The following is a 13062-nucleotide window of genomic DNA, read 5'->3' as shown; positions in this document are numbered from 1 at the left end:
GTTGGCCTGAGGCAGACATCCAGGCACTCGAGACTGGGAGAATCGGTTCCAGCTGCACTCTGTAATTAGGAAAACCCTGGTCTGTAGCCGGATGTCCAGATGCCTTGCCAAGGAGCGTATCATTTGGTTCAACAAACAGTATGGGGGGCGGGGGGCGGCGGTGGTAAGGGGAGTGAAGATGCAGTAGGACAAAGTTCATATGCCAGGAACTGCTCCTGTTCCTCGCCATGTCTCTGGTTCATTAGCTGGAGAGGTGGGTCGTGGTGGGAAGGGAAGGGCTGAGGAGGTTAAGCAAATCCTCGGGATTTAACTCAGTGAGAAATAAGTTTCTTGTTCTCCCCACAGAGACAGAAAGTACTTGAAATGCCATTTCTTTCAAGCTTTTTCACCAAGGAAAGACTGAACTTCGCATTTCATTGTGTAACAAGGGTTACAGTGCTGTGTGTTTTGTCAGCAATGAGAATCTGCATGAAAACTCTGCATGGAACACATCTCAGCTAAACCCTTGTGCCCTCTGAAGAGTCTTCATTACAAACACAGATTCAAGCTCTCTCTTTATTTTATTTTTATTTTTTATTTAAGGATTTTTGCTTGTTCCGATGATATTAATTAACAATTCTGAAGCTTCCAAGACTATAATAATGAGGAAGTTACCAGAGCTTTTGCCACCACTGTCATTTAATCTATTTCAGCAACCACATTCAATGACTTGCCAAAAGTTTGAGTGTTTTTCAACAATAAGATTCCCATAGTAACATAAGAATGTCATTGAACAGGATAGGATACAACATACAATGCAAAACTCCTCTCTGGATGATTAAGCAAAGAAAATACATATTCCCTTTTCTTCTTCCCACCTCACTTCTTCCTATATCTCCTGCTCCAGAAACAGCTACTTTTTAAAGTTAAATGATTGAGAATTAACCGAGCTGCTTCAAGAGGTCTGTGTGAAATCGGAAGGTCTTACCTATTGCTATCCCAGGAGGTTACATTTTTAAGAATAATTTACAGATTATACATAATTTACGTGGTGGACTTTGACAACTTGTTCTTGGTTGACCCCATGGTATTCAGTAATTTCTCTTGTGCTGAAAATACATTTGAATGAAACTCATGAAAGACCATCTGGCAAAACATCTTTCTAGGTCTGATTAATCTCAAGCCAGAATTTTGGATTTCTTTGCATGCCTCTTGACATTCACAAGTTGATGTTCTCCTGTTGTAGCTTCTCAGCTCGACCTGAGACAACTGTGGTTTTCTTACTGTAAACTATTTGAGGAAAATGTTGATAGCAAAGTTGCTGCCTTAATTACATCCGCTTTGTTTGTAAAACCTCTGGATTTCTTGAGGTCTTGCCTTAACTCAATCCAACAATTTCATCTTTATCCTTCTCTGCAAGTTATTTCCTATTTAGTTGTTTAAAAAAAGTAGGAAAGACACCATATGTGGCAGGTTTTCGTTGCAAAAGTATTCATGTGTAATTCAGCAGGGTCCTGATATGCTGACAATGCCTTTCCATGGAGCCCACCCAGCAGTTACCACTCTGCTCTTTGTGGACATGTGTGAACTTTGTCCCTTCAGGACCCATCTTTCCTGTCCTTCTCTGAAGGAGCAACACCTCCTTTTTGCTGCACATCACAACAGTGGGGAGCAGGCTCCAAGGGAATCTCACCCATGATTTTTGCCAGCAGGTACCATGATTCAGTGCTAGGTCAGGTTCACTGCCTTTTTGACTGATTCAACTGTGCATTATTTAGCATTATAGTGTGACTTGTTGATATAAAGAAATATCCAGTAATGTCAGGAGATTTCCATCCAAATAGAGATTTTACCAAATAGAAAGTAACAATTTGTGGCTTAAGTACTGACAGCAAATGTAATACATCGTTATAGTGTCCTAGACTCTTTGTTATATGACAATTATTTCTTTGTAAAGGACTGTAGTAGAGATAGCCCTCAAAGGAAACAAAAGGTGATCACAAAGTTAGAGGTTGATGTAATGATGTAATGACATCTCAACCAGAGACGTTATCATGTAGCATGTGAATATGATTGAAAATTACTATACTTGTTTAAATGTGACTTACTCCAGATGAAATGGATCTCATAGCATCCAGTTCTTTAATGTGCTCATTTGTGCTCTTGGGTTCTGCAAACCAGGCAAAAGTGAAATTTGTTGAAGCCCTTGTTTTGCATCTCCCCTAATTACTCCAGACACATGCCTAAAGCCAGGTAAACTAGTAGTAGAGAGATTCAAGCTGTGATCAGCCCTGAACAGATTGTGAGACTGTCCCCAAACACCTCTTCGCAACAGGATCCCAGCAGTGCTTCAAGCTCCTCTCCTGGGAAGGAGGAGAAATGCAATCCCTCCTGTAACCAGCTCCCAAGGCAATCAGATCACTTACCAGAGCTTTTTCCCTCCTGCCTGTGCTTGGTTTGAAACCACACTTTATCACTCATCTCCTCCAGGATGCTGATGATAACATTTCTTTCCCTGCATTTGTTTCCCAGGAGCAGCACAAAAACAGTGGGGCAGTAACAGAACATGCATGGGCCTCCAGCAGGAGAGTGCTGTGGAGAGAAAATCAAGCTCCGTGGAGGTATGATAAATAAGTAATGGGTAGATAACAGTCAGCAGAATGCATTCGGGTTTAAAAACAGTCACTGATGGCTGAGCAGTGTGCTTGGACTTGGTTTTGTTTAACTGGGTTCAGCCTAGGCAGCCAAAAAGCCAAATAAAATGATGTTTAGGAGGCTGCAGTTCTGTGTGCTCTTGGAGAGGAAAAGAGATGCTTGTTTTGTGGGGGGGAAAGACTGTTAAAAACCTCTCAGGAGACTAAATTAAGTGGTATCCCAAGTATCAGTACACTCTGTCTCAGATGTTCTCTAGATAAAGCCTGGGGTTTTCAGTTCACCACAATTACTTGGTGTTAGTGCATATTTTTTTCACAAGATGCAGTGAGGCTTGAAAACTCCCAGTGAGCATAGGACAGCTGGTCAAACCTTAAAGATTCATTTCTTTGCCAAAGGTTGGGAGGAGGGAATAGTATGTATACTCAAGCAGAAGAAGTGAGTTATCTAATATTTGAATTTGAAGCTAATAGAGAACATTTTTGACATGCCTTTGGACTTTTGCAAGAAGTTTCCAACTGTACAGCCCTTAACAAAAGAAAAAAAATGCCAAATCAACTGCTGCAGCAAGAGTTGCATCCACAGAATGAAGTATTTCAAGGAACATTCTTTTTCCGTGACCTGTAAAAATCTCAGGGAAGTCAAGAGCTTTGGAAGCTATGTGAAGATCTTAAACCTGTAGGTAGAAGTAAATGCAGTGCTGAAAATATAAGGCAAATATTGTTACAAGCCATGAAAGAAACAAAGAAGGAAGAAAATGCTTTCCCTAGGGCTGTGAAATTATTGAATTGTCAAAACCACAGGCAGCTGGTTTAAAAGGTTGATAAAATTTACCTGACGTTTCACCTCGTTAATAAACTCTTAATCTAACTCTACATATTTGGGTTCCCAAATCAGCCTTCCCAAGAGCTACAAAGGAGACATTATTCTGTGTTATTTCCCGACATTGGGGACAGGAGCTCGGCAATGGTTTTCCTCTTGGGCTTCAGTGCAGGGTGAAATACTTGTTAAGCACTGGCATTGATTAGCAGATGATGTAGATGCTCAGATATGATCTGAGATGAATGCACAATAAGCAGGAGCAGTCCAGGCCAGCAAATGGCACCTGAACCCTGAACAAACTTGAATGAGCTTTCATTATGGAGCAAATCCTCAGATTTCTGAATGACAATTCAGTGTTTTGTTTTGTTTTGTTTTATTTTGGTTTGTTTTCTGTCAGGATCAGGAGATCTAGGAACGTAAGTCAGGATAAAGATATCTATCAGCCATCTATCATCTATCAGCAATCTAATCAGCCATTTTATAGCACCAAAGAGATGCTTTACTGCATGTGACCGATATGACCAGCTTTGTGGAAAATGACAGGAGATTTTAAGCTCAGGTTTACTCTCTGTTAGATATCTTTAACATACAAGCACCCCTTTTGTCACATCAAGTGAAGTAATATATGGTCTATCAAGATGTTTACTGTCATGGTCAGACACATGGACTTGGGCCACTGTCAGTCAAACTTGGACATATGTGGTTTTACAGTTAATAGGTGTCAACAAGTAATGACAAGCAAGAAGGAACTGATGAATTAAAATAGCACTTGTAGTCCTTGTAGGAAATTATATCACTTTTGTGAAGGGATCAAGGAGAAGCTTTTCCATGCTTTTAACCAGTGAGGTTGTAGAGAAGCTATGACCCTGATGCCATGTGCTCTCTCCAGTACATGATGACACACATGGACCTTTTTAGTTCACTAATATATATATATATATTTTACATTGGATGAGTGAAACCTCACAGACAATTCAGAGCTGATTTCTTGAGTTTGTATTTTAATAATGAGAGGAGAGAAAACCTAATATGAATAGAAAGTTAACAAGATATTTTGAACAATGGTACTATATGGTAGGTGAGAAATAGTTAGATATGTTATGATAGAATATGTTGATAATTTGGATCTTTTCATTTGCAGGAATCTCTGTCATCAACAAGTACGAAATTGATTTCACCAATAGTCATTTCACAGATGATTGATGAGAATAAATCAAAAGAAAATTGGTCTGCTTTGCTGATGCAGTCTGCAATCCCACAGCCCAGTGCTTATCACCTGAAGCAATCTTTGGCTAACCATGATTTGGTCAACATTAACAGTGCCTTTATGGTACTTCCCAGCAGATTAGAAATTCAGGCATCCTTAGATGACACCACCTCTTCGCTGGACTCTCCCACCACAAATGAAAAACAACGTCAGAACCAGTGGAAAGGGTTTGCCTCCATAACTATTACAGCCAGACGTGTCGCTGCGGGCTCCAGTGACCCAGCATGGAGATCCAGGGCCGTGCCAGAGCCTCATGCTGCATCCCCCACGTTGAGCAAGGTCCCTGTTGACCTCCACCACTGGCCTCCACCTGGCCAAGCAAACCAAAATGTCACTCCATCAAGGGCATCTGAATGTTGCTCAAAATCAGGTGAAGAGCTGAGTGAGAGGTTTTGCAACCACAGAAACAAGGAGAAGGGTGTGGGTCTTCAAAGCAGAGATGGGAGAGAGAAAGTACTGCCTTCGTTCATCTCGTCTGTCCACATTCAGGTTTCTCAGCAGTGTCCAAATACTATCTATTACATAGACAAGTCACTCAACGTGTGCCTTGTCCAGCCTCGAATTAAATGCCAAAAAATGCATAGATCGACATTGTCCTTCAGTATAAACTGTAGTTCGTCTAGATTAACAGCAGATGGAGTAGATGGCATAGCTAATGGAGAGCCAATAGAGGAGATGCTTCAGACAAAGCTCCTAAGAGAAAACAAGGCTCCACTCAGAACAAACTGGAGTGCAGGTTTAACAGAAAATAATGTAATTAATAAACAGACAACACATGAGGGCCATTTGGGTACTAAATACCCTTTGAAAAGTGTCTGTGCCTCTGAACTTCGAGCATTTGATATACCCAAAGGACCTAATACCATAACAACAAAGCAACATGACGATAAGCAGTCTGGCAGCTATCAAGCTACATTTTCTTTCCATCTTCCTAATTCCAGTGATGAGGCAGGTAAGTAATTTCCATAAACCTCAGTCCAGTGGAGCAGAGGTTCAGGCTGGAACAGACCCACCACAATGATTTTACGTGAGCAGATAACAGTAATCTGCTTCTGCAAAGGCATGCTGAGTCAGAGCACAACCCAGACATTTTCAGTACCAGGACTACTACGAATATATTTGCCATGCTAGTGATGCATGCTGTTCACCAGATGACAGAGAAAACTCTGCCTGTGTTGTCAGCATGAAACCTCTATTTTAACCATTTATAAGTGTAATTTATTTATTTTTCTCTCAGCAACATGCAAGCGCTTAGCCCCCAAAATAATTGTCTTTCTGGAAGGGCTGGATTTCAAGATGTGAGATTAAGAATGAGGTTGCTGTGCTGAACTTGGTTTTGTGTTCCTTACAACTCAAAATAATATTGCTTTTGGAATTTGTTATTTAGAAGGCCATAGTAATAAGCCTGGGTGTTTGTAAGTGATGGCTCCAGGTAAATGTTTTGCAAATCTTTAGCACATTTGTTCCATATCTCTCCAAGCATTTTGCAAACATAAAATTTTCTTCGCAATGTTGCTCTCAGGAAAGGGAAAGATACCGTGGGGATTGCTTTGTGCCCAGAGTGGTATAGCTCCTGCTGCACTGGACTGCAGCAGCTATTTTACAGTGCACTTGAATAACCACAGCTGAGTTTATTGACTCACCAGAAAGGGAGCGTGGATGGGAAGAATGTCAATGAGTCTGCTTTTTACCAAAGGCACTAAGATTGAAACTTACCCCCTGTGTATCCTGCGACCTTGGGCTACAATTAATTGCAATTACCTTGTACTTACACATCCTTTTTCATCTAAGGGCCAGTCTGTGAGCGTAAGCCATCTCCTAAATTTCATTTGTACCCACATCCTACCAGCTTATAAATGGGAAAAAAAAAAAAAAAAAAGAAAAAAAAAAAAAGAGAGAGAGAGAGAGAGAGAAAGAAAGATAAGGAGTTGCATGCTGTCTGATGGGCTGGAACAAGGTATAAAACCCAGACCCTGCAATTCCTTTTCACCTTGCTGTTACTTCTGCACTTGCTGCTCTTGCAATTATCAAGAAATAAATAGCAAGAAGACACTGCTTTATTCAGAGGCCTCCTGTTTAACACTAAAGAAAATTATCAGTATGTTCAGGGTCCTCCATGGAGAAACGTTATTGTATAGCAGCTTAATTTAAAGTAACTATGCCCTTCTGAAATTATCATAGGCACTACTATGTATTCAAGGCTTTGTTCAGCAGCACCCAAAGTCTCCCTTTGATGCATCACAGAAACAAGGATTAAAATAATATTGAGATTTGTCATGGGCTTGGTTATACAGTGGTCACTGTAAAAGGATCACTTTTACTAGAAGTAACTAGAAAGTGAAATAGAAGATTGCTTGTGGTTTGCCAGTTTTACAGAAAAAAAAGGAAATAAGTGAGGTAACTGGCTGAGAAATACTGTTTTTTTGACAGACGACTTCCACCATTTGTGTACACAAGAATACAGGTGTAAATAAATATGGGAAGTGTTACCTTCTTAACTGCTTCCACCATTTGTGTAAGCAATAATGTAGAATGTAAAGATATATGCTTCTCTTGATCAGACCTTTTGTAGTATATAAGAAGGTGTTTATCAGCTTACTACAACTTTCCTGTGTGAAATTTGTATAAACAGCCAGTATAATGCTTCAAAAGAACAGCCTTTCTCACCAGGATTCCCAAAGTAATGAGCTCTTGCATAGCTGTCAGCCATTAAATGTGACAGATCATGAGAAACTCAGTTAAATTCATGAGACATCCACACTGCACATTAAAATGAAAGGCGTTTGGTACAATTTTAACCTGGGAGAAAATGAAAAGCTGAGTTCTCCTTAGTTTGAAAAAACAAGGAAGTGAGAGAGCGATCTATTAGGTCCAATATTCTTTTCTGGTGTAAATCTGGTATGGTCCTACAGATTTTATTTATTTTTATTTTTATTTTATTTTTATTTTATTTTTATTTTTATTGTTATTTTTATTTTTATTTTTATTTATAGATATATATTATTTTTTTCTAGACTAGTTTTAATTATCTAAAGGCATAAAAGCTGTAATGGGAAACTTACTTTCTTGCTTTGTGATTTGGCATTTCTGTGTATACAGCTCAAAACTGCAAGACCTGTATAGCATGATGCTGCTTTACAAGCACAGCAAAGTGACAACTGCCCCATCAGCAAAGTCCCTTATACCACCACAGACTCCCAGGTACTTTTTAGGTACTTTTTCCTCCAACACTTACTATTTCAAATCCATTCATGTTAAGGTCGGCTATATGCTTATGCAATTAAGTTTTTGTGAAATGAAATGTTTAAGAAGAAAGAAGAACTAGCAAAGAAGAGGCAACAAACAACTTTTGACACCATGTTAATACTTTAATGTAATTATCTTACGGATGAAGGAACCGCAGAGAGCTCTTTGTCCATCACATTTCTGATGACCCAGAAAGTTTGAGTTTATATTAGTTTGCAGCTGTAGGCAATAGCTTCCTGCCAGCAGAAATTCAAGCGGTAATCATATCACCATGGCCAAAAAAATAGAAAAATAGACTTTTCTGTATGAAATCTGTAAATGCAGTTTCCAGGATGTATAGGCTGTCTTATTAGTACCTGAAGAGGAATGAGCACCCCCATACTTCTGTTTCACAGGGGCTAGCTTTGCTGTTTCTTATGGTGTTGGCTGGTTGTCATGGTCTCTTTGGAGTGCCTTTTCCTAATTTTTCTTGTGACTTCACTAAAGTAATGACAACTCTCCTTATAGTATTACTCATACTATTTCATGTTGAAATCCAAATGTTCAAGACTTGGCTTTACATGGACCTGGATAACCTAACCTAAGGCCCTTCTTTCAGCAGGAGCTTGGGCCAGATAATCTCCAGAGGTATATATTTCCACATCTTACCGTATATCAGAAGGATATTTTAGGCATATTATGAAATGTAAATCCTGGGCTTTGCTCATGGTTGGTAATTATACCTAGAAATCCCAAACTCTCAGTCTTAGTTAGCATTCAAAGCCATGCCTTGTGTTATATCATCCCAAGGACGGATTATAACTTTGTGACTTCACCACTACGGACTGTGTCATCTACTGGCTCCACTGCTTTTGGTGCTTCACTTCCATTAGCCAGCAAGAAATTGGACTCTTAAGTGCTGGAAAATCCAGGTTGCGTGTGAAGTCAGTCTTCAGCTGTGGGAGGGCATAGAGAAGTAGGAGGTAATTGCATTCACTTTAAATGAGTGGTCAGCATCTAAATCTTGTGGGGAGCATAAGGGGCACATGTGACCACTAATGAGAAATGTCCCCACTGAGAACCACAGGAACCAACTCAGAGAGATACAGCCAACATAAGCATGGGCCAGGCTCTGTGAGGACCTTGTCACAGGCAGTCGATGTGGATCAGCTGGCCTTCAATCACTACTTCTAACAAGCTGTCAGAACTTGCTAACGCTGCTTTTAAGTCAATGCAGCAATTTCCTTTACTGTCTGTAGCTAATGTCTCATAAATACAAGGTAAGTTAAAAATGAAGAGATTAGTCTTGTTTCTGTTGAAGACGGGAGCATTTTTAAACTTAATTTCTCACCTACCTTTCATGAAGAATATATTCCACAAGAATATCTAGCTTTACATCCATCTTTTATGATATATTACCTACTTGATGTTATGCTGAATTATTAAAAAGGAGCAAGGAGAAGGAAAAAGGGCACGTTTACATTCGTTTTAACCTCTTGATTAGACAAAATCATCACTTTTATAAATCTTACATAGCCAACATCTGAATTTATCTGTTTAAGCTTAGATCATCATAAATGTCTTGATGCCTGAGCACCTTCACAAACCTCAGCTTTGTTATAAACAAAGTTTTATTATAGGTTATTTCTGCTAGCACTTCAGCTCTTATAATGTCTACACCTGTGTTTTTCTTTTGTTGATGTGCCCAGAACTGCCAGGTAGTGTTATTAAGGAAAAATAGCTGTGATGGAGAGAAATTTAAATCCAGTTGAGGTGGTGGGTGCTGCACGGGCTGTCACAGCCCATGCTCAGCTCTGGAGAGCATGGAGGATGCAGCGCTCACCTTGCTCGTAAGATAGCTGAAAGTGGGGCATGAGGATTATGATGTGCTCATGAGTCAGCGTTTGGAGGTGAATGTGATGCAATGAGGATGGTTGTGACTGTGGGTGGGGGCGGCAGCATGTGCTGGGCATGGGGGAGTCTCGGGGGGGCTGCCCTACCAGCACCCCTTCTCCTGCAGAATTCAGGAATGGAAAATAGTGGTAGCCGGCAGCACTCAGGAGGCGGAAAGTACATTTAAATCAGTGAATGAGACAGAAGGGTGAGCTAGTAGTGTAGTTGCTTATATTCTTTTCCCAAAGAGAATATTAGGTAACTTGAAAGAATAATTTACTTAATTAAAGCAATAGAAGACAGCTTATAGGGAAAACTGGGATCTGGCATTTTGGGGTGTTGGACAACCCAGATGGTTATAGATTTCTGTTTCCTCTTAAAGAAGAGTTTCATAACAAGTGCTGAATCTAGCAGGATGTTTGCTAAGGAGGAAATAACTAAATATTAATTTGTTTCAAGACTGTATTTTTTTTTTTTTAATATAGTGTTCATAGTTACATATATATGTATTGATACTTATATTGGAGTAAAATCAAAACAGGAGGTGCTGTGGGATTTCAATATGCTGCTATCTGCAAAACAGAATGTTTTAGTTTTAAAAATATATTGAAAGCTTCTGGTATTTGAGACGTTTGTATATCAGGCAAATATTTGGAGGTCACCTTTAAACTAATATATACTAATGGAAATCAGTACGAAATCTTAAGAATCAAGAGTATTAGTAGTGTTTACTTTCAACTATTAAATAGCAGTTGAAACGTTGCAATGAATGAATGTGGCCTACCTGATGTTCTCACCTGACTTTCTGCTTATGGGAAGTCACCACATAATAGCCTAGAATACGAGGTTAGTGCATTCCCATCTGTATATATGTACACATAAATATGTATTATACATAAACAAGATATAATTAGAAGAAAGTTGTTCCTTACAGTATGGAATTTATTGTATAGAAACTTGAGTACCTACAGCTGATGCTAATTAACTCTCCAGCCCGAGAATGTGTAGAGCAGTAGTGATGGCGAAGACAGGAGAAATGTGAAATATGTCACAGAAGATTTTACTTTAGCATGCACCTGCTAAACATGAGGAGTCAGATCTTTGGCTGATGTCTACCAATAGAAATATCTGCTTTCAGAGGAGCTACGCTGATTTACATCAGCCGAGAATCTGGCCAGGGACATTACTGACTTGGCATTATGGACATAGCAGCTGGTGCTGACTTGTTAAGAACAAAGCACCACATGCCAAAAAGCCTATTAGAAGGGTCTCCTTTGATGTTTCACTTCATCTGGTATAAATTTAAAATTGAGGAGGTTGTCAATTTTCTTTAGTCTAGACGTTTTGTGTCATTGGATCTTTGTCACGCTGCAATGTGACCTTCGTGTACTGTATCAGACGCTGAGAAGCTGAAGACTCGTCCTTATAGATGTTGAAAACTCAGTGAGGAATTGCAGCCCTCAGTTATGAGTGACTCTAGAAGATGCTCCCACCCTTCAACACAGACCCCAACCTGTGTGACGGGCAATAGCAGTGGTGCCTCCTTATCTTGGAGCTTTTTAATCCCTATTTAGAATGATGTCTCCTATTCTCAGGAGGGCCTTTTCACTTCTACAGAGTGAACCTTTGAGCTTTGGTCCTCGTTTCAAACACTGACTGCCAGTTGCCCATCCTTTGGTTTGACAAAGGAAGGGGTGAGGAGGCTCATTGGGTCTAACAGGAAAAACTAGAGAACAGTGTTGTGGGGCATTTCTTCTTACTCTACTTATTTAAAGAGAAAAAACTCAGGGACTCATAAGAATGATGTGGCCTTGTGTCCCGTTGTATGGATACTGGCTTCCAGTGACAGGACTGGTGCTTCAGTGGTGGTTGATTAGATGTCACAGTGCCCCTGGCTGTGATTAGTGAACTCATAGTTTTCTATGTGGCAATTTCTTTAACGATTTCTCTGCAGTTTCAGGCAACAAGCAGCCATGGACCTTTGGGGTTGGTTATTGTATGTCTGTAATGATATCATGGACAGAATTTCCAGAAACAAACCTGCTGAGTTAGCATTATTTTCCCCAAGACAATCATATTGTCTGCTGAAGACCCAAAGTAAAGTTAAGCCCTCCTGGTTTTGGTATGTGAAAGTTAAAGATTTCATTTTTCTGTTGTTCTCCATCTTGTTCAGAGTAGGTGAGAAGAAACCATTTCTATGTTGGCCTGCCAGAGTTGGTAAAAACAATTTGAAGTGAAAGGATCTGGAGGGGGCAAGTCACTTGTCAACACTCAGGAAAGCAGTGGATACTAAAATAAATAAAATAATGATTAAAAGAAAGAGAAAAGGAGAAGGGCTATGTGTATTCAGTGACTGTGTTATGCCACTAGAGTAAAGGGCCTAATTTTCCCCTTCTTCATTCTTGGTTTAGTGTAGGAGCAACTCTTCTGCAGTCTGCAAAATGAATACTTGGCTCAGTCTGGCTGTGGTAAATTATCAGAAAGAGCTGAACAACTAGGTGTCTTAGACATGATGAGAATACCAAGTGGTCAATGCATTTCTCACTCTGCAAATCACCACTTAAGTGTTTTAAATCAGAATGATATTTTTTTAAAAAGTCACACTGCATCAGATTACTTCTTGAATCACTACAACAGCACGCGATAGCTTCTAAGATGACATCCTTAAAATGCAAGCATGGACATCCAACTCTGAGATTTTGTTATGCAGGTGTTACAGAGAATGTCTCATAAGTACAGCAGTGAGTTTTGAAGTTTTTTCAATAGCCATTCATCTGATTGTTAATAATATGAACAGAGATCCTCTCTGTCTAAGGACCAGGAAGTCCTTGGCTTGTTAAAGACACGGCTTTGGTGTAGCATGGCCAAAATGCATGACAAGAAAAATGATGATTAAAGGTGTGACTCTAAAATCTAAGATCAACTTGCATCAGTGAGAAAATAATTATCAGGTGCTTGACCAACTTCCAAGTTATAAAAGGTTTCAGGAGCTGGACTCAGTGATTGTTGTGGGTCCCTTCCATCTCAGGATATTCTATGATTCTACGAAAGGTTTAATGAAAAGGGAATATTTTTCCTTTTATGCTGTCCCAGCACATAGGAATCAAAGGGGAAAAATGCTAACAAAATATACAAATGCGATTCTTGACTAGCTGGATATTGGTAATGCACTGGTGCAGGCAGTCGAATCAAATAATGTGGGTGGATTATTTCCTGACCACTGA

The 13062-nt window shown here is 39.7% G+C and overlaps 1 protein-coding gene across 1 annotated transcript in view; it reads left to right on the top strand.

Moving 5' to 3' along the window:
* The window catches only part of LOC311211677 ((E2-independent) E3 ubiquitin-conjugating enzyme FATS), a gene marked incomplete at both ends in the record, with an annotated part of 62904 nt that overhangs the window by 28028 nt on the left and 21814 nt on the right, over positions 1 to 13062 (top strand). Inside the window, 2 exons of the mRNA XM_084290575.1 lie at positions 2512 to 2600; positions 4595 to 5672. Of these exons, the coding sequence (XP_084146701.1) occupies positions 2512 to 2600; positions 4595 to 5672 (1167 nt within the window). The remainder of the gene's footprint in view (positions 1 to 2511; positions 2601 to 4594; positions 5673 to 13062) is intronic.

This window comes from Netta rufina (genome assembly GCF_964035555.1).
Source record: "Netta rufina genome assembly, chromosome: 7".
Lineage (NCBI taxonomy): Eukaryota > Metazoa > Chordata > Aves > Anseriformes > Anatidae > Netta > Netta rufina.
Note: the sequence above shows the minus strand (reverse complement) of the source record. Positions and strands in the feature narration are given on the sequence as shown.